General features: G+C 38.4%; 1 protein-coding gene across 2 annotated transcripts in view; it reads left to right on the top strand.

Annotated features, from left to right (window-relative positions):
• The window catches only part of sugct (succinyl-CoA:glutarate-CoA transferase), a 109,840-nt gene extending 89,287 nt beyond the window's left edge, over positions 1-20,553 (top strand). The window contains exon 14 of one of the 2 annotated variants that reach the window (XM_026200857.1): positions 17,895-20,552. In XM_026200857.1, the coding sequence (XP_026056642.1) occupies positions 17,895-18,058 (164 nt within the window). In that variant the 3' untranslated portion in view covers positions 18,059-20,552. Of the gene's footprint in view, positions 1-17,894 lie in introns of both variants that reach the window. The other variant, XM_026200858.1, reaches the window with a different exon arrangement.
• Positions 20,554-21,240: the final 687 nt, after the last annotated feature.

Raw genomic sequence — 21,240 nt, forward strand, 5'->3', positions numbered from 1 at the left:
GAACCAGTTGAGTTTGGAACGACATAAGGATCTTGCAAATAAAAGTGTGAATTTCATTTTTGGGTGAACTCTTCCTTTAACCTCTGTAAACTTGAACTTTCTATTGCTTTTCTGTTCTATCTTTACAAAAATCAATCTCATTGTCCAGATCCTTGGACTTTGAAGAGTTCTATTTCCCTTTTGTGACTCTCTTGTAACGAACAATGGCAAATCATTTATTTTGATGCTTTGTTTTGACTTGTTCAATGAAATGAAAGTTACTCCATTGTCATGAATGTCACTCCATGCTCTTTCATTCTCTGGCGTGAGAGTCCCTGAGAGACGCTTTCTGAACTCGTTCTTTCGTTTGATCGTCTGCATATGCGAAACAAGCGATCATTGATCCTCAAAATGGAGAGGTCTGCGGTCTGCTGAGCGTTTTGCCCCTAGAAAAGAATGTAGAACGGAAAGGCAACCTTTAAGAAAGGTTAAATGCAGATGTTGGCTGTTGTTTAGACAATGTACAGTCATTTTTTCTCACAGCGACTCGATTCCCACTGTTTTTGTGTCGCTTCAAATGTCAGACCCTGATGGACTCGCTCCAGACAGGTGGTTTTACTAACAGTGAATTTAGTTGCGGTTTGCAACTCTGTAAACACACAAATACATGCCACTTACGTAGACACCAGCGTACAACCCCTGCTAATGATCTATGCTTTGTCCCTTCAGTGACTTAAAAGCAAACACTGGCAGGAGCGTACCACTAATAGTTTTGTCATGGCAAGTTGGTTAAACCTTACAAAGAGTCTGTTTACTTCCTTTTACGAACACCCCAACGGAGAGCCATCCTCACCTTCCGCAATTTTATCATTTCTGCGTGCACCAAAAATGCAGTTCGATTTGCGCTCCAGTTAATTCTGCATGCTTCCACAACCAGAAAACAAATGCATTCTGAGTCAGCTGTCCCTGGAGTGATACCCGGGATAATCAGGTGGGTCCTTTGATGGCTACAAATGGTTGTTTACCAGTTCCTTGTATGCACGTTTGTTGTCTCCATCCGAACCAAATCAAGGATTATTGTGAAGAATTTCTCCGAAAAAAGGGCAGAAACCACAACAAACACCTTTTTCCATTCTGCATTCCTCTTCCCTGACCCATAAGTTTTCTACAACACCACGACACACACTCAAGGCCTCTAATCTTCCACTTCGGTTTACATCAGATCGCTGTCTGTCCGTGTTTTCTGTCTGTTTTCTCACTGCACTTGTGGAGCATTTCCCGCCTTTGGTGGCTCTGATGTAATCAAACGTTTTGCAGTAGACAAGCTGTGCATTTCTGTGATCAGCTTTTGGTACCTTGTTGTTTATTCCCTCTAAACCCCTACACTGTGTTTGCATCTAATGTGCAAAACCAAAAATGGAGTCCCGAACAACATAGGCGTGAAATTGGCCATTATCTATCATCGACTGTAAGCAAGGATTACATAATGGATGTCAGGGGTGCAATAAGCCCAAATTGGCTTGACGAAACAATCTGAGATCAACAAGTGTTATCGGATTACATAATCGACAAATTACTAATGACCACAGAATAACGCTAATCGAGTCGCAGGCATTCCTTTGTGGGTAAAACTACAGGAATGCATGTCGAGAAACATCGTCCTGCTTTTTTAAGGCACCAGAGAGCGAGGACGAAAAGGGCTCAGAGGATGTTTTTGTGCCGCTGATTGCGAAAAGCTGCCTCATTAGTGATTGTGCAGGGCAGTGTATTGTGAGGCACTTCCCAAAATAAAGCCCTTTATTTAAATCAAAGGCCCTTGGCACAAGCTTCTTGTTAGCTGAGTTTGCAGCTTTCTGTGATGCTGCAAATCTGAGGGGAACATTAGATTTTTGGGGGAAAGGTAAGAGAGAAGCATGTATTTGTGCATGAAATATGGCAGCAGACTCTAAGTTTGACTTCCTCTCCACTAAAAATGAATCAGAGCAAGGAATATGCAAACATCCTTAAAGATAAGCTTACTTCAGAAGCATTGTATAAAACACATTTAATTTATGATATATTCTCACATATTTTGAAATCTGAGACAATTAATAAATGTATTAAGGAAGTTTAGATAATAAAACAAATATGTCCAACCCATGTTTACACACATCCTTGTGGAAGCTAATTATGTAAATATGTAAATTTAATTTAAAGGAACAGTTTGAATAAATATAATAATAATCATAAAAATATATAAATATTATACATTTAAATATGAGTTAAATATAATATATAAATATTAAATATGATTTAAATATAATATTCAAAATCAGTGGGAAAAAAAAACGAATTATTATAAAACTGAAGTTTTTTTCGAACTTTATTTGTGTAGTTATTGTTGTTGTTGTTCTTTGTGTGACTGGGTCTTTAATGTATGACCTAGAGCTGTGTAACAAAGTTCAACAAAAAATCAACAGCATATGGGTTTGTGTTGACATGGCGAGTAAATGACGTCCAAAAAGAACAAATAATTTGATTTAAAAAAAAAAATCTTCAGCACTTTTAGCTATAATAACAGTAAGCAAGTATTGCAAATAATGATCAGGATTCATGACCAATTAAAGCTAACCATTTGTAATTGTATTATCAGGGTAATTGTTCTTATAGTTTTTGGCATGTACTTTTATAGCGCTGTTCGGTGAAATTGCCCAGCCCTTGGGTTTCCTCGCTGCTGCTGGAAGTTGATCTTTCCCTGACGTTAGCAGGTTTGAAGTGCACAAGGAATCACTTTTAAATTTAGGATTACTCTAAACAAGAAACAGAAAAAGTCCATGAGTTATTGTCCATAGAGCTATCTATCTATCTGTCTGTCTGTCTATCTATCTATCTATCTATCTATCTATCTATCTATCTATCTATCTATCTATCTATCTATCTATCTATCTATCTATCTATCTATCTATCTCTCTCTCTATCTATCTATCTATCTATCTATCTATCTATCTATCTATATCTCTCTCTCTCTCTCTCTATCTATCTATCTATCTATCTATCTATCTATCTATCTATCTATCTATCTATCTATCTATATCTCTCTCTCTATCTATCTATCTATCTATCTATCTATCTATCTATCTATCTATCTATCTATCTATCTATCTATCTATCTATCTATCTATCTATCTATCTATCTATCTATCTACAGTATCTATTTGTCCGTCTAACACTTGAATGCAATACTATAAACATTCATGTGCTCCTACAGTCATTTCCGCACAGTGTTGTTCTGTGCATTGAGGTTGGTTAGTTTGTTTTAAACTTATAAGATGTGAACTTTAGATGATTTGTCAAGCCCTGGTGCCTGTCATCTGTAACCTTATTGAAACATACACAACACACTTCAGAGAGCTGAACACCCCCGTCCTCCATCTCGGAGCCAGGACCGGATGAAAGAACGCCGTCCTGGGGGAAATTTTACGAATGAGAAGGTACGGACATGAGATGGTGGGATAGGCTGTAGGCGAAGTGCATCTCCTGTGACGTAACATTCCCAAACGCCCTCAACGTTCTCCTCTGGTCCACGCTGAAGTGTCATGTAAATTGACAGGTGAAGTTGTTTATCCTGAAAGGCCCCAAAAGAAGCCCTGCTTGTCATTGTGCTTCATGTTCCTATTAGCTATTCAACTTTTGCTGTGATGCTGTAATTTAGGGAACAATTGATGTCAGTTATTTTATGGGAACCAGTTTCTGCCAAAATAAAATAAAATAAAATAAAATAAAAGTGCAACATTTGCGGCAAAGTTAAAGTTAGTCCTTTTTCCCTCAGAATTGGATTTATAATTCACACTAATTCTGAGAAAATAAATCAGTATTTTGAGATTTGAACTCACAATAGCAAGACAGTCAGAATTGGAATAAAAAAGTCAGAATTGCTAAATATAAATAGAAATGTTAAAAAGTCAGAATTGCGAGAGATGAATTTTCAGTTCTTAGAAAAAGTCAGAATTGCAAGAAAACACTCAGAATTGCTAAACATAATCTCACAATTGAAAGAAAAAGTTTAATTTATAAGAAAAAAGTCCGAATGATTAGATATAAACTTGCAATTGCAAGAAAAATTCTGAATTGCAAGAAAAAAGTCAGAATTGCTAGAAAAAAGGACAGAAGTGTGAGATTTAAAATCACAGTTTGAGAAAAATGTCAGAATTCCGAGATATAAAGAAAACAGGCTCCCATACAAATCAAAGTTGACCCAATTTACAGATTTAATATGCTATTGTTTGTGTTATTGCTGCATAAAATTCCAAATGATTTAGCAAAATGCAAATTATGTTTTGTAAGACACATTATAAAAAAAAAAACAAGTTGATTGAAAACTTACCTCTGGCCTACAGTAGCATTGATATTCAAATCTCTCTACACACCTGTACTCGCTTACAGTAAATGAACGTGAATCCATAAAAATACAATAAAAATCTTATTTTAAACTTGCAAGCTATCAATTCTTGGATTTAGTGTAGCTTTAAATACATTCATCGCTCATCCGCACATTTAAAACACATGAACGGACCCTTCTGAGAGAAATTCAAGAGATTAACAGCGTTTCGGACACAAAGTTTTCCTGACAAGATGACTGGTGGATCTGTAAAGCTGCAACTCCTGTAAAATGATCCTTTTCACATCAAAGATGTGTTTTAGTTGTCTCTGGGGCCAGAGTTTGTGTGAATGAGAGTGTTTCTGTTCACTGCTTTGACGTCACCCTCTGAGGTTGTTAGCGCTGATATCGCCGTGATGCCCCCTGTAGACTCAGACAAGTATGCACTACAAACATTTACTGTGATGCAGCAGAGTCTGCTCTCAGATCAGAAGCCTTCTTTTTTCTATTTCTGAAGCTCATTTTTCCTTCAGGCTGTTTTGTGTTTTTGGAGCTTTTAGGTCACCTTCCAGTTCTCGCAGGGAATTTGTTTGTCATGTTGTGTTGATGTTTTGATGAATTTAGCTTTCTCTCAGCTGTTTTATGGATTGACATTAAGATGATGTTGTCACACACATTCTGAATATTTTTCTGTATTAGCAGAAATGTGCACATTATGTTTATTTAAGATCGTTTTGTGACAGTGTCAGTGAACAAAAAAGTAACATTAAAATACAGATTAATGACATAATAGTCCAGTAGAAGTAATAATAATAATATTTAGAAATGTTTGGCTCTAATGTTTTTTTATAAATGGTTGTCTTGCATTCTTATATTTGAAAAAATATATATATAGTTTTGAAGAATGTTGAAAAATATAATTTGGTCTAACCATCAAATCATACAATTTTCTTTTACACTTTAAATGTATGTGAACTGTACATGTTAATAATAATACAATGTCTTAAGATATAATTTTAAAGAGTAAGTGATAAATATAGACTTTTTGGGGAGTCACACCAACTAACTTCTAACATTTATCGTAAAAAGGCAGGGGGAGCTTTTTTTTTGGGGGGGGGGTATAAATAATTTTGTGATTTTTATTTTCTTTTATTAAAATAAGTTTTGTAATTATTGTTATTCACATTTTAGTTTAGACTTTATAATCTCCAAAGAATATCAGACTTTTATGTATTTTTGAAATAATAAATAAAAAGAGCATCATGTCATTGACCCATACACAAAATTTCCAAAACTAGTCACCGGACGTTACTTAAAAGAGAAACAGTTTTTTGTGCAATAAATATGAGTTTCACATTTCTGTTGCCTTAATAGACTTCCATTGAAAATGCACTGCTGCAACCACATGGAGATGAATTTTATATTTTTGGGTTTGGACATTAAGCCACACATAGAGCTTCACTTGTACTGAACCCGAAACATTTCTTTATAACACAGCAGGGCTTAGCCTATGTCTTCCTGTGCCAGTTTTGAAGTTTTATGTCAGAAATTAGTTTTGGGTTATGGTTTTGTGTTTCCCTGGATGTGGACAGTGAGGGGGCTCATAATGTTATATGAATGATTTTACCACTGTTTGATTGGCCATATTCTCTTTTTAGTACACACAAAAGTCATCACATACTAACCAAGCCAGAATGAATAGAAGTTTATTTCTGCCTTTAAATAAAATCGAATCAACTGTGACTCACTGTTTCCGGAGATCTTCATCTCCATCTCTTTGCTGTCTCAGTGTACAAAGGCAGCCCCTCGTACATTATTTTATTCATATAGGAGCACTTGCAAGCTAGTCTGAATTCATTGCTCTTTTTCCTCATGCCATAATATAATGAGGTTTCCCACTCTTATGTATGTTTCACATTCTCCTTTTATCCGACACCGCTTCCGTTTTTTTCTTCTTCAGTCGTCATCTCTCTCTCTCGCCCATTAAAGATGCAGCGAGTAGTTAAAAAGAAGCTGAGAGGTTTAATAAAAGGACTGCGAGGTGCTACTTGTTGCGTGGGCTCAAAGCACCTGAGATAAAGATGTTCATCTCCGCTTGACAGCTCGAGCCTGGGACGCATGAGAATTCACACAGAATCTCACCCACTCTTTTTCTGTCTCTCTCTCTCTCTCTCCATCTCAAACTAGAAACTGAGAATGGGAAATGAGATAAATGTGGATGTTTCCACGTTAGAGAAAGCTGTTTTAAGTCAGTATTACGTGGTTTTCATAAAAAAACATTTGCATGTATTGGATTGTTTACAGGTCACTTGCATGCTTGTTTGCATTGTGAATTATAAAATCGATATTTAATGTCTTGTATAGGATTTCAGAAGGGTTTAACAATGCTTTTTAGCTTAGGTTTATAACCCAGATAGTGCTTCCAAAGGTGCATCCGAATACTTCCCTACTATAGGTCCAAGAATGAAAAGTACGTCCAAATGTAAAGTGTATGTAAAGAAAAGTACCCGGTTAGCATACTACAGCACTTCTGGCATGATTCTGAAATGCACATGTGATAGTCACTTTAATATCTCCCATGAGGCCAAAGGAGGGGTTTATGAATGGCAATGACACAACGCAACTGATGCTAAATCACATGACAGTGACATTGTAACATTTGTAGTACTCACCCTCAGCCATCCAAAATGTAGAGTTTGTTACTTTAAGGGAACAGATTTAAAAATGTAATTTTACATTACTTGCTCTCCAGTGGACCCTCTGCAGTGAATGGGTGCCGTCAGAATGAGGCTCCAAACAGCTGAGAAAAACATCAGAGTAATCCCAATAATCCACACCACTCCAGTCCATCACATAATGTCTTATGAAGTGAAAAGCTGTGTGTTCGTAGGAAACAAATCCATAATTTAAAACCGTTGCTTATAGCCAAAATATCTATGATAATGAAAAAATGGGCCAACATATTTGTTTAGAACTGTTTTAGCTTTTAAACAGTGCTTGATCAGTGCAGATTTCTCTTCTGATTCAGACCAGATGACTTTTTCACTTGGAGAAAGCAATACTAATGAGAGAGGACTTGTATTTTAACTAAGCAATGGTTTAAAGTTTAAAACATCATAATGATGGATTTGTTTCTTACAAACACGCAGCTGTTGGCTTCACAAGACATTAACTGATGGACTGGAGTGGTGAGGATTACTTGTGGATTATTGTGATGTTTTTACCAGATATTTGGACTCTCACCCATTCACGGCACCCATTCACTGTAGATACTACATCCCTTCCATTCTGTTCTAGTGAAGAAACACCTTCAGGTTATCCAAAATGTAGATGAGTTTGAAAACGTTTTCTGTTGGTTTTCAATTTTGGGTGAACTATTCCTTTAATTATTGTTTGACAAATAAGGGTAAACAAGAGCATAAATGTAGTCACTAAATAAGTGTTGCATGACTAACAATAGCTTTTTTTATTTATAACTTTTTTTTCTCTTTTTTAAAATGAAAATAAATTTAAATCCAATTTAAATGCTTATATTAAAGCAGGTACATTTAGAAAACTGTTCATGTGTAATAGTCCTAGCTGTGCCTGTTGAAATCCCATCACTCGTTTACAATACTCAGGATAAATGGTCTGTACTCTTTCTCAAGTCCCGTTTCTCTTCACTTCACTCAGCGCTGTAGATCTCCTCCGGGACATTCTCTTTATTCTCTTTCCTTCTCTTCCTCTGGTTTTGTCAACCATGCAAAACCAGAGATGCTCTTCACATACACACTGCATGCAGAGAGCATGCACAAACCTGAACCTCACTGAACACATCTGAGACTAATTGAAATACTGTAAATGTGAGCCAGATCCCAACATCTGACCTCAGTGATGCTCTTGTGTCCCACAGCCTTGTTCCAACACCTAGTGGAAAATTTCAGCAGATGGCTAGAAGCTCCCATCGCCTGAAATATTGAATTAGTGTGTTTAAAGAATAAAGCCATCAAAGACTATGATTTTTATTTTCCATGGTGTTGTTGTGCACAACACAAAAATGAACCCACTTAATTTCCTTAAATTAATAGTTCACCAAAAATGAAAATTGTCCCCCAGCCTCAGGTCATCGAAGAAGCAGATGAGTTTGTTTCTTCATCATAACAGATTTGTTGAAATTTATTATTACATTACTTGCTCAACCATTGGATCTTCTGCAGTGAATGGGTGCCATCAGAATGGTGTGGATTATTGTGATGTTTTTATCAACTGTTTGGATTCTCATTCTGACGTCTTTTTTAGACGGGTTATGATGGCCTGAGGGAGAATACGTTTTTAGATTAACTATTTCTTTAATCATTGTAAAACATGGTTTCTTGTGCTTATTTATTTTATGAAATTACTAGTTTGAGTATAAAACTAATCATGCACTATAATTATGCACTTGATGTGGTTTGTTAGCATGGTATTGTGAAATAGTAATACAATTTAAAATAACTGCTTTCAAATTTAATTATAATTTACTATAACAAAACAATTTAATTTAACCTGCAAAAATAAAAATATTATTTTAAGAAAAAAGTCTCACTGACCTTAAACTATAAATATAAGACAGTATATATATTTATCTTTAACATTACATTTTGATAACATATTTTATATTTCTTTGGCTTTTTATAAAGATGCCGAAGACAGGTTTCCACAAGGAGAACACTAAAGTTAAAGCCAAACTAATAAACATTTGCTACATTAATTTAGAATTAATTTGATGTGTTTGGTCATAGGCATGTCGTCGTCTTCTTCGACGGTCACTCGAAACGAGTATGACTGTCCTCTCCATCGGGTCGCCTTATTTGTGGATCCTCAGGTGGCCTATCAGTGTAATCCACAGATTCTGGTGCAATGTGGGCATTGAAAGGTTGAGGTGATGTGTGGTTGTGGAGGCTTTCTCTGTTTGTCCTTGCGGTGTTCCCGCTTTGCATCTGCGGCACGGCGGAGTTCTGTTTCGTGGTGTGCTGCTCCTTCCTGCACTGTTTTTCTCCAGTAGTCCCTGTTTAACGCGAGATTCTCCCAGTCGCCGGACGTGATGTTAAACTTTTTCAGACTGGTCTTGATATTGTCCTTAAAGCGTTTCTTTGGCCCACCAGGGGCTCGCTGTCCTTCTTTTAGCTGGGAGTACAGGATCTGCTTAGGGAGACGGTTGTTGGGCATGCGGATGACATGTTCTGTCCATCAGAGATGGTGCTGCATTATGGTGGTAGAGATGCTGGGCATATTCGTTTCCTCCAGAATACTGGAGTTTGTACGTCTGTCTTCCCAGTTGATCCTTGGGATTTTTCTTAAGGCTCTTTGATCGTTCCGGTGCTCTCAGGTGTCTGCTGTAGGTGGTCCAAGATTCCGCTCCATACAGCAGAGTTGGGAGAATCGCAGCTCTGTAAACCAGGACCTTGGTTTGAGCCCTCAGGTCTCGGTCATCAAAGACTCTTGTCCTGAGTTTGGCATAGGCTGGTCTTGGTCATCAAAGACTCTTGTCCTGAGTTTGGCATAGGCTCCGCTGGCACAGCTTAGGTGATTATGGTTAACTTCATAGTCTATATCAGCTTTGGAAGAGAGAATGCTGCCAAGGTAGGGGAAGTGGTCCACGCTTTCCAGAGTGGTGTTATCCACTTTGATGATAGGCTGGAGTGATGGCTGGTTGGGTGGTGGTTGATACAGAACCTGAGTTTTCTTGATGTTCAAGACCAAATCCAGGGCTCTGTATGCCTTGGCAAAGGCATTTAGGATCTCCTGGAGGTCTTCAGGAGAGTGTGCTGCAATAGCGTTATCATCGGCGTATTGCAGCTCTATTATGTTGGCATTTCTGACTTTGCTCTTGGCTTTGAACCTGTTAAGGTTGAAGAGACTGCCGTCAGTCCTGTAAATGATTGGGATCCCCTGTGGCAACTCTTGGCCAGTAAGGCGGAGTATGGCTGCAATGAAGATGGCAAATAGGGTAGGTGCAATGATACATCCCTGTTTGATCCCAGTTTCTACGGAGCCACTATTGAGCACTGTGGCTGACATGCCGTCATGCAGTTGCCTCAGTACATGGATGTATTTAGCATGACATCCATACTTTGATAGTATGCTCCACAGTGTCTGCCTATTCACAGAGAGAAAGGCCTTTGTCAAGTCTATAAAGGCCATGTACAGAGGCAGTCCCTGTTCCCGACACTATTCTTGTAGGTGGCGAGCAGCTCTTAGAGGAGCTCTTCCCTTTCCCAGACCTTGATGAGCAGATGGTGGATGTGGTGCCAGAGCCTTGGTCCTCCTTCCTTTAAGATCTCCGCTGGGATCCCATCAGGACCAGTGGCCTTGTTGTTCCTGAGATTCCTGATGGCATTGTGAACCTCAGTTAGGGTAGGAGGTTCCCCTCTGTCTTCTCTGATGGGACTCTGTGGGATATGGTCGGCGTTGTCTGGTTTGGCTGAGCTGTCACGGTTCAGAAGTTCTTGAAAGTGCTCCTTCCAATGTGCGTTGATGGATTCATTGTCTTTAAAAGAGTTTGTCCATCTTTTGGGCGCAGGGGATTTAAGCCGCGGTGGCTAGGGCCATAGACAGCCTTAGTAGCACTAAAAAAAGCAGTGTCTGCTTCTTCTGAATCCTCCTCCTTTTTTTAAAGTTTGATAGACATTGTGGATCGGATAGTGATGGTCTGTCCAGCAGTGGTCAGAGTCTATCATGGCCCTTGTGATGTTCACATCACAGCGGTCCCTGGCCCTTACAATGACATAATCAATGAGGTGCCATTGCTTGGAGCGAGGGTGTCTCCAAGATGCCTTGAATTTGTTTTTATGTCGATAGAGAGTGTTGGTGATGACAAGGTTGTGCTGAGGGCACTTACTCAGAAGCAGCACTCTGTTGGAGTTGATATTCCCGATGCCCTCCTTTCCAATAGTGCCCTTCCAGAGATGTTGGTCCCGGCCTACCCTAGCATTGAAGTCTCCAAGGAGGATGATCTTGTCCTCCTTGTGGATTTTTGACAGGGTTTCTTCCAGGCAGGTGTAAAAGGCTTCTTTTTCTTCCACGTCAGAGTCTAGGGTAGGGGCATAGGCGCTCACTACTGTCGCTGTCTGGTTGTTGGCCAGCATCAGACGGATTGTCATGAGACGCTCGCTAATCCCCACAGGAAGTTCGGAGAGGTTGTTGACAAGCTGGTTTTTGATGGCAAGTCCAACTCCATGGTTTCTAGCCTCATCAGCTGGCTTTCCTTTCCAGAAGAAAGTGTAGCCACCTTTCTCCTCCTTCAGCTGCCCTTCACCTGCCCGCCGGGTTTCGGAGAGAGCAGCTATACCAATCCAGCATCTCTGCAGTTCTCTGGCTATGATGGCAGTTCGTCTCTCAGGTCTGTCACTTTAGGTGCTGTCCATCAGAGTGCGCACGTTCCAGGCTCCAAAATTAAATTTCTTTTGTTTCTGACCACAAATGGGGTGTTCCCTCTGGACGCGGTAATCCAGTCGGGAGGTATGAGGCAGGCTATTTTTAGGGCACCTTTTCTAGCTCCTTCCCCATGTGGGGTAAGCAGAGCGGATCCTAAATAGTACTGTTTAGTCATGGGTGTAGCTGCCGAAGAGCTCTTCTGCCTCATCCCAAGAGCCCAGCAACTGACTCTGACACCCATCGCCTGATGTGCCAGCTCATGACTAGGGGCTTCCAGAGTACACAAACCTGCCCCCCATCGCCACTTGCTGGTCGCCATAGGACTTTATCCGGGGTGGTAGGGTGGATTCACTTTGTGGAGGACGCCTGTGTGTGACGTTGTTTAACGTGTGGAGGCTGGTGCACAGACAACCACCACACGGTCCTTGGCAGGTCTGGGTCAGGATCCAGTGGCACGGAGTCCAAGACGACTGGGGACCCATCACTGCTGCAGCCTTCATCCACCTTCCCAGCCGTTGTGATGCTCCACTTAAGTCAGCCATCATCCTCCGCCTGTTCCATCGTTGAGGTCTTTTTCTTTTTTTTTCAGGGTTTATTCCCTTAGCCTTTGCCTCTATAGGCTACCCCACAAGGCAGCGGGACTATTTACCCATAGCTGGGGCTGTGGTTGGCGGGTGCCAGGGCATGTCCACTGCTTGGTGGGCCTGCACACCACGCCTCTGGGGCCCACTGCTGCTCCGAGATCCCCTACAGTTCAACCTGAGTCCGCTAGGGCCCAGTTACCGTGTGTGGCCGCAAGGAGGCACTGTAGGAGTCTTGGCGGTGGAGAGGCTATGTACCGACAAGACGAGACTTGCACACTTGGCCCCTTTTTTCGCCCTTACACAAGGGCTAGTCGATGACAGTAGCTGTAAGCAGAATGTAGCAAGCAGAAGCAGCATGCAGCATGCAATATCTACTAACCTACAGGCACTACTATCCCAGCACTACTGCACTGACGCATCATACACGCCCTGTGTATATACAAACACACAGGCATGTGCATGTCTGCTAAAGTGGTGTAGATCAGATCTAGATTATAGATATAGATCTATAGATTATAGATTTAACAGGTTGTCTTTCTTGAAGCAAGGAAACTGCAAGGCAATGGAAATGAGATGGTTATCTGCAAGGGAATGGCAATGAGAGGACCACGACAGCATATTGTCACTGATATTTACATGTTTGATGTTTTCCACTAGTGTGGGGGAATCTTCATGGAAATACCGGAAAACGAAGTTCAATCTTTTTTCAATCAGGAAGGAAAATGCACTTTATGGTTGGATGATGATATTTACATGCAATCAGAGGCCCACATGATGCATGCATGCATATAGCTCGGAAAATGTCAGGAGCAATTTAGATCAGAAGCACAATTGTATATTTAGCATGTCAGTGTGGTTTACCGTAATCTTTCAATCTTGTCTCCCAGAGAGACTGAAAGAGAATCAGAGCTGACTAACATCTCACTTCAGCGCTGCACTGATGTTCTCAACTTATTTTAAGCCTTTCAAGCACAAATGTATGTCATGATGTTTGTGTGCTTCACAGATTATGGAAAAGGGATTCAGTAAGAAAGAATTGTTTATTTCAAAATGCATCCTAAAAATGCTGAATGAAGTTTGCATGGAAACTCATTATCTTTGAGCACCAATGAGAATTGATTTCAGAAGTAAAAAAAAATAGAAATATTGTGAAATGTCACAACTCAAAATAAGTTTTCTATTTGAATATATGTTAAAATGTAATTTATTTAGAAATCATTCCACTGTGCTGGTTTGTTGCTTCATAACTTTGTGGAACGATTCTTTGATGAAGGGAAAGTTCAAAGGGTCAGCTTTAATTTGAAATACAAAACATAAACACTATCATAAATAGAACACTTTATTTCCCACAATCCATTACCCATGTTGAATTTCTTCTTCTTTTCTAACTTTCCTCAACTAACTGTATTGTGTGACCAATTCAATTTGAATTCACAATCATGATTTAAAAGGGAACCCTGGCATATGCAAAGTACATTTCTTCACTATAAATCATTGGTGCCACTTTATAACAACATTTACTTGAAATTAACATCTTGATTACACTAATCTAGTCTAGTTTAATGCTGAACGGATCATTAGATCAAAGAGCTTGTCCGAGGAACCCAGATTCACAGTTTTGACTCTGTTTCTGTAAGTTTATTCATCCGGTCAGACTTCTGAAGTGTGCGGTGCAGAGCGAGAATGGATAAAGTTCAGAATAGGAGGAGAGAACACAGTGGACATTGTTGCGGTAGAGCGAGAGGAAAACCTTGGACCGTGCCTGCGGAGGAGAAGAGCGTCCCGCTCCCTCGTTAGCCACGATAACAGCTGAGGAGAAACAGATGTGAGAGCAAGAGGCAATTATGAGCCTGCGGCCAGTCGATTGGAAGCGAGGGAGGGGAGATGGAGGATGTGGTTAAGGCATTGCTTCTAACTGCTGAGGCTGCGAAACCACACACACACACAATCATGTTTGAGATCTGTTCCCTCCTTTCTTGGATGTTTCTTTTATTTAAATGGCCGATTGACTCTCATCTTCATGTTGCCGCATTTCCTGTGTGGAGTTTTCTCTGCATCTGTCTGGAATCTCTTATTTTAATTAATGTAAAACGTACCTGCCTGCATAGTTCGTTTTGTGATCATTTGGGTCCATTTTGTGGATCATCATGTCCTTTGACCCAACAGAAGAAGGCAAAGAAACACAAATTAGATCTCAATCTGTATCATCTCAGTTGTTTAGATAGGAATGAGATGAGAGCAAATTGAGACTTTTTAGAGCTTCCCCCTTCCTAGATTTTTCTCCTGAGAAACCATTATCTTGTTTAGACTGCATTCTGATCATAAATCATTTAACCAAAAAAAAAAACCAACAAAAAAAAAAAAAAAAAAAACAGCACAAGGTTGTCCAATATGTAGACGAGTTTCTTTCTTCATAGGAGCAGATTTGGAGAAATGTATTATTACATAACTTGCTCACCAATGGACGCTCTGCAGTCAATGGGTGCCGTCAGAATGAGAGTCTCAGTGCTCTCAATGCTTTCTCAGTGAAAAATTCTCTCTCCTGTTGTCCTCTCACATCAAGACCCACTCACATATCTGTTTAGAGCTGTCTTGGCTTTTAAACAGTGCAGATTTCTCTCTTGATTCAGATGATTCAGAACCTTTTCACTGGTGAAAGCAATATTATTGATAGTGAACTTGTATTTTAGCAAGAAGCATTGCTTCTTTTAAATGTTTTTATTAGCCAGTTAAGACTCTCATTATGATGGCACCCATTCACTGCAGAGGATCCGATGGTGAGCACGTAATTTTATGCTACATTTCTCCAAATCTGTTCCAATGAAGAAACACATTGAGTGAGTACATTTTCAGCTAATTTTCTGCCCCTTTTAAAACAATAAAAAGTGGCCCATTATATTCATGCACAATTTGGAGTATTAAAATAATACATCTTGGGGGAAAAAGAAAGAAAAAAAATTGCTTCCAAAAAAAAAAAAAAAGCAGCACACTTTAAAAAAAAGTTACACAGAAAGAGTTTTGAATTGTAAAGCAATACTGTTGAAAATGAAGACAAAAATATTTGGACACTTGGTAGTTACTCATCTAAGACATCTGTGTAAACGTGAAGGAGAACTGACTTAATACTTCCACCAAAAATCAACACAAGTTGACCAAAACTGAAACTAACTTTGAAAAGTGAAGTTTGGTCATGAATCATGTTTGCAGTTGCCGCTTTCATGTTTGGTTATCTATTTATAACGACATGCAAAAAGTATGAAATTTGTCTTTAGTGTCCAAATACATATCAGGCTCACAATACACTCCAGAAATGACTCTTTTACAACAGGGTGCTCCATGCTCATCTTTGTCACATCAGAAGCATGCTGAATTAAAGAGAACATATGGAAATGGTTATGTACTGTATAACCTGAATCTAAATAGAAAGTAAGTGTTTTTGCGCTTCTGTAGCCCACGTTACCCTTCTGGTCTGTGATCTGTTGCATGTCTTGTTTTAGTCCGTTTGAAGAATGAGACTTTCCAAAGTGCTATTAATAACAAACGACAGACCTCGCCTCTGGTCTACATTCACCATCTTTGTTTTGAAAACCGCATGTCTTCTGTATGAGGCCCCTGAAAACATTTGAAAAAGTGCTGGATGTTGGAGGTTAAGCAATCAAGACACATTTAGGGGATGCATTTGGCTCCGGCACTCATGGGAATGTGACCTGTAGCTGCGTAGGAGACGGCACTCATCCAAAGCAATAAGGAAGAAATGTGCGAAGTATGTAGGTGTGTGTCATTTATTGCACAAAACAATTCATGAATGCCAATTGACTCTTTCCTTTTTCGTGGAGCAAGAGTCGGTTAAATCGTAGAATTGTGGGGGAGGAGAAACAATTAGTTTCAGTAAAATTAACATTTGTGGAAGAAAAGAGATGTGCGAAAGTGACTCACCCAGATGACCTACTCATAGGTTTTAACATCATCTTTTTGTAAATGCCACATTTGGATAATGTAGGCTGTTTTTATATTCCAAGATTGTAAGTTGGTTACTTTATGTACTTTCCTGCAGGTTTGACGTATATGAGTAAATGTAATGCCCCTCTGACACTTAGTTGTCTTTTGTTCCATTTAGTGAGCTTATTTTAGGTATGATTCATCATTCGCACATATAGTGGCATAGGTCAGAGGTCAGAGGTTTTCATATGGGGTCTTGGGAGGAAAAATGGGTTGTTGATGTAAACTTGGTTAAACCAAAAATGTAATATTTAAACTGAGCAAATAAATCAAATGCTATGGAATTTTAACAAATTTAATATGATTTCAAATAAAATATATTATTTTGTGTTTTCTAAAGAAGATTGAGGAGGTTGATTGCAAATTATTTATTTAATTTCAGTTTCAGTTTTAAGAGTAAGAAATACAAATGTAATACAAAGTCAAATAAATACAGACGGAAACATATAGAATCATATAGACCTTATAGACACCTTCAACATTGATAATAGTAATGAGGAATGGATTTCAGAAGGATCATGCAGTTATTGGGAAAAGTTACTTTTAAGTAAATGAAGCATTGCAATATTGCATTATTACTTATTGCTTTACTAATTGCAAAAGTCAAGCATTACGTTCCTTTTGCATTAATATTTGTCTGCCTACCTGGGCTTGCTTGTTTATTTTTAATAACAAAAACCCAAAAGTTATATTTTGGGCAACTGTAAAGGCCAATTCACACCAAAAGTGAAAATAGTAAATGTCAGAATTAAAGAAATGCCTCTGCAAAATCACCCCTCCCCCCCACACACACACCACCCTGAATATATTACATTTTAGAACATTTTATATTACAATAGAAAAAAGTTATTTTTAATTGTAAATAATATATTTCACAATGATACAGTTTTTAGTGTTTTTTGTTTTTGTATTATTTGATCTAATTGGTGAACATAAGGCTGTACTGAACGTGTACAGGTATATACTCCCATTTATTGTCTTCCATTCTTCATCAAGAATAAAAACACGTGAACAGGACGGAGAAACGAGCGATCTCTTATGTAAACAGATGCAAAAATAATGCGATCATCAGCAATAAACAGCATATAAATGAAAACTGCATAATGTTACGGAGTAAAATGTTTATCCAGGAAGTGGTATATGTCTGCGCAAGCTTTGGAGGTGTTGATGGAAGTGATTTACTGGATTTATGCTTTTATAATCATACTGAATATTATCCAGATTTAGTTTTTGATAAAAATTAAAAAAAAAAAAAAATCAATTTTCTGCTCAAAACTATACATTTTTATGAAACCTACCTATATTCAGGTCCTGATAAAAAAAAAGAGAATGCTTTAAGCTAGAATAAAACAATTTATACTTTTTTTTTTTTTTTTTTTTTTAAATAGAGGCTCTGATCTTTATTTTAGTGTATTGCATATATATTCATACAGCAAAATATACTGGAGTCAATCAGTAAAAATCGTCAAAATGGCTGGCGTTGGCTGGCAGCTTTGTTTTTTAAATGCTGGCAGGGAAAAGGTTTGGTATGCATACTACACAATAACAATTATTTGACTTCATTTATTGTTTCCACACAGGTCCTGCTGTGCGCTTCAGTAGTTTTGAGTCCAGCAATCCGATGCCGCCACCTGTGATTGGCCAGCACACGGTCCAAGTTCTCAGAGACACACTGGGCTACAGCGATGATGCTATAAACCATCTGCTAGCCTCTCGGACCGTCACTCAGAACAAGGTGCAGTGAGGGACGTCTCATTGACTGAGAGAGCAGTCCTGCAGTGATCGGCCAGCACACGGGAAAGCAAAAATACTGCCTTCTTTCTCGGCACAGTGGTGATAATGTTGTGATTAAACTGGTGAATGTCCATCTGAGAGGAAACGGTGATTTAAAAATACTGACGTTATAACACAGTGTGTCACACGTAAGAATGTGCACTGCTGAATGATTACAGTCTTCAAATGATCAATAATGTGCAGATACTTCATTCACATCCAGATTTAAATCCATACTGCCTGTTCCATAATTCACCCCAAAATCAAAAGTGAAACAAATTGTGTAATATTATTGTATAAATAAAGTAAAGCCTATTTTTAGAACTATTACAATTTTCTTTTTGCATTGTGATACCATTTTGACGTCATCACCACCATCCAATTATTAAGGAGCCCCTAAAGGGACATGGTGATAGAAAAAAAATTAGAGGTGGGAGGAAAAATAATTTGTACGTTTGTTTGCGAGCTCTCACAAAAATGGTGCATTCCCTCAAGAAATGTTTCTCTCTTAAAGATATCTGAGTAACTGAACATGCTACATTGTGAATGTACAGATCTGTATGAACCACTCCAAGCTGTAAAGTAAACAGGAAGAATTTGTTCGAACTCTGCAGGTTTCGCGACGGAATGCAAATATCTTTGCGAGAGAATGCAAAAGGTGTGCGAGGGACAAAACATTTTTTCACCATGCACATTTTTAAGCAAACATTTCTCTTTTTTTTTTTTAGTAAGTTTTATTATTTGTGTTTATTATTATTATTTTGTGGTTAATTATGACTCAGACATTTAATTGTGAGATTCACCCATACCACTATAATAATAAATACACGACTGATTACTACTGTAATAAAAGGCAGCCATTTCATACGTGGCACAAGCAATAATAAAAATAAGCTTTCATAAAGAAAAGCAATATAAAATAAGCTCTAATTAAGTTGATTTTATGAAATGTTAGCATCCAATTTGATAAGGTGATTTTAAATGAATGTTTTAAACATTCTGTAAGATAAGTACTATTCATTACAAAATGTAAGGTAAAGAATCTCATATAAATACAAAGTAAAATATAAAGTTGGCATTCTTTATTTATTAGCTCTTTATTGTCATAATGTTTCACTCCTGTCAGTTAATGCTACAGATATGTGTTTGCGATACACCAATGACATCCATTTGAAGAATAAAATTTTAGATTTCATCATAAATACTACTGACGATGTTTATTTATATTTTAAAACATAATTTGTATGCTTACCAACATTTTTAAATCAGAAACACACAGCACAGAAAGCAATCAAACTCTTGTTGCTCTACAACTTCTTATCTTTGGCCGAAAGGTTAATCTCTGTAATTCATCATATACAGAGAGTACTGTATATTTTCAATGTTCAATGAAATCACCGTGTGACTTATCCGTGGCTCGTTAGATCTGAAATGGGCCAGAAGTGCTGCTATCTTCCGTTGAGTATCTTTTTCCCGTCACTGCACTGTGAGCCGTCACAGGTGCGAGTTGAAGCCACAAGGTCATTTCACTGTCTTCTCAAGGCTTTTGGCTCTACACTAATGCATGGTGGGACTCTTTAGCTGTGCAGCGGAATAAGCACCATTTCTGATGTGCAACTGCCAAATCTTTCATGTTCGATTTCCTGCGGCTTGGGACACTGACTCATAACAGAACAATGTGAGAGAATGCAGAGAGCAAGGCACAAGAGCTTTCCATTGTTAAGCATTAAATAAAAATTATATGTTCTAAATGCATGTTATTGATCTTACTTAAAAAAATTAAACAGTGCATATGCTTCATTTTTTAACTATGACTTCTCAAATCATTTTGTCTACTAAAAGCCTGATGCTTTCTTACCATTGACCCCAAGCTTGCACACAAGCTTCTACTCAACCAACAACCACTGCAAATCATTCAATCATTTTATTATTAAGGTGTTTTACTGCCATTTGCCTTTAATACAGCTTCAGACCTTCTTAGAATAGATTCATACATCTTGGCTTTAATGTAAAACTGCTGCAATTTGGAGCCTTTTAAGTACTTCGTTTTAAAGTAAATGACTAAAACTATTAGTGCTAATAACTTCACTCACCTTCTGGTAATAAAATTTTGTGCCAGGAATTGGTTTAAGTCTGTTTGGGCGTGTTGATGGAAGCAGCTCCATCTATATTTAAATCATCGATCTGAAACTTATCCAGACATATGGGGTGTCTCAATTAGCTCCCGAGCTCGTGAGTCAGTAGATCATGTACACGTTCACTTGTAAGTTCCCTGACTCACCGCACATTGGGACAGTGATCACTCGACTTCCAGTGACATGACTACATATAACATCAACGGACAACATAGTAGAACGTCACCGCTTTAATTATGACCAATCTCTTTTTTATTTTTTTTAATTCTCTTCAAACACATTGTTCTGTCTCATGTTCTTACAACATTTCAGCCTAATTTTATTTATAAATGTTACTTAAATGTATTCATTACCTGTCTAGCGATGTGTGTTTGTTGAAATATACTAAAAAACAGTTTGTCTTTTCACATGGTGTATCATTACATTTTCTGAGGTGCCTTGTGTGGTTTATGTTTCACGTTTCAGAAATGTAACGTTATTTCTGGGAAGGGAACATAGTGAGAGCCTATGTGCCCTAATTTTTGCAATGCAATGTTGGATTTTTCTGGGAGCGAACATTCTAGTGCACTTGAAGGATTTTGCGATTGAGACAGCCCTTAAAGGGGACCTGTTATGCAAAATTCACTTTCACATGTTGCTTGGACATAAAAGTGTGTTGGCAGTGTGTACACAACCACCCAATAATGATAAAAACACACCCACTCCTTTTTTTTTTTTTTTATCCCCGTAAGTAAAAAGCAGTCTCCTAACTACCTGTTTTCAGCAGTGCTGCTAATGTGACGTCACATTGGCTACAGGCCTCGCCCACAGTGACGAGAGTGCTCTGACGAGAATGTCTCCTAAACACTTTAGGTGTTCTGTAGCTGGATAAATGAATACACATAGCTCTCTCTGAAAGACGAGGTGGTTTAATTTTGTTTTTGAAGAAGATTCTCTCCCAACTTTAACCGAAATGTGTTTATGTCTTCGCGAATCATTTACAATGGACTGCTTTGTGAATGAGGGTAAGTATAAAGCA

The sequence above is a fragment of the Carassius auratus genome, chromosome 24 (assembly GCF_003368295.1).
Source record: "Carassius auratus strain Wakin chromosome 24, ASM336829v1, whole genome shotgun sequence".
NCBI lineage: Eukaryota > Metazoa > Chordata > Actinopteri > Cypriniformes > Cyprinidae > Carassius > Carassius auratus.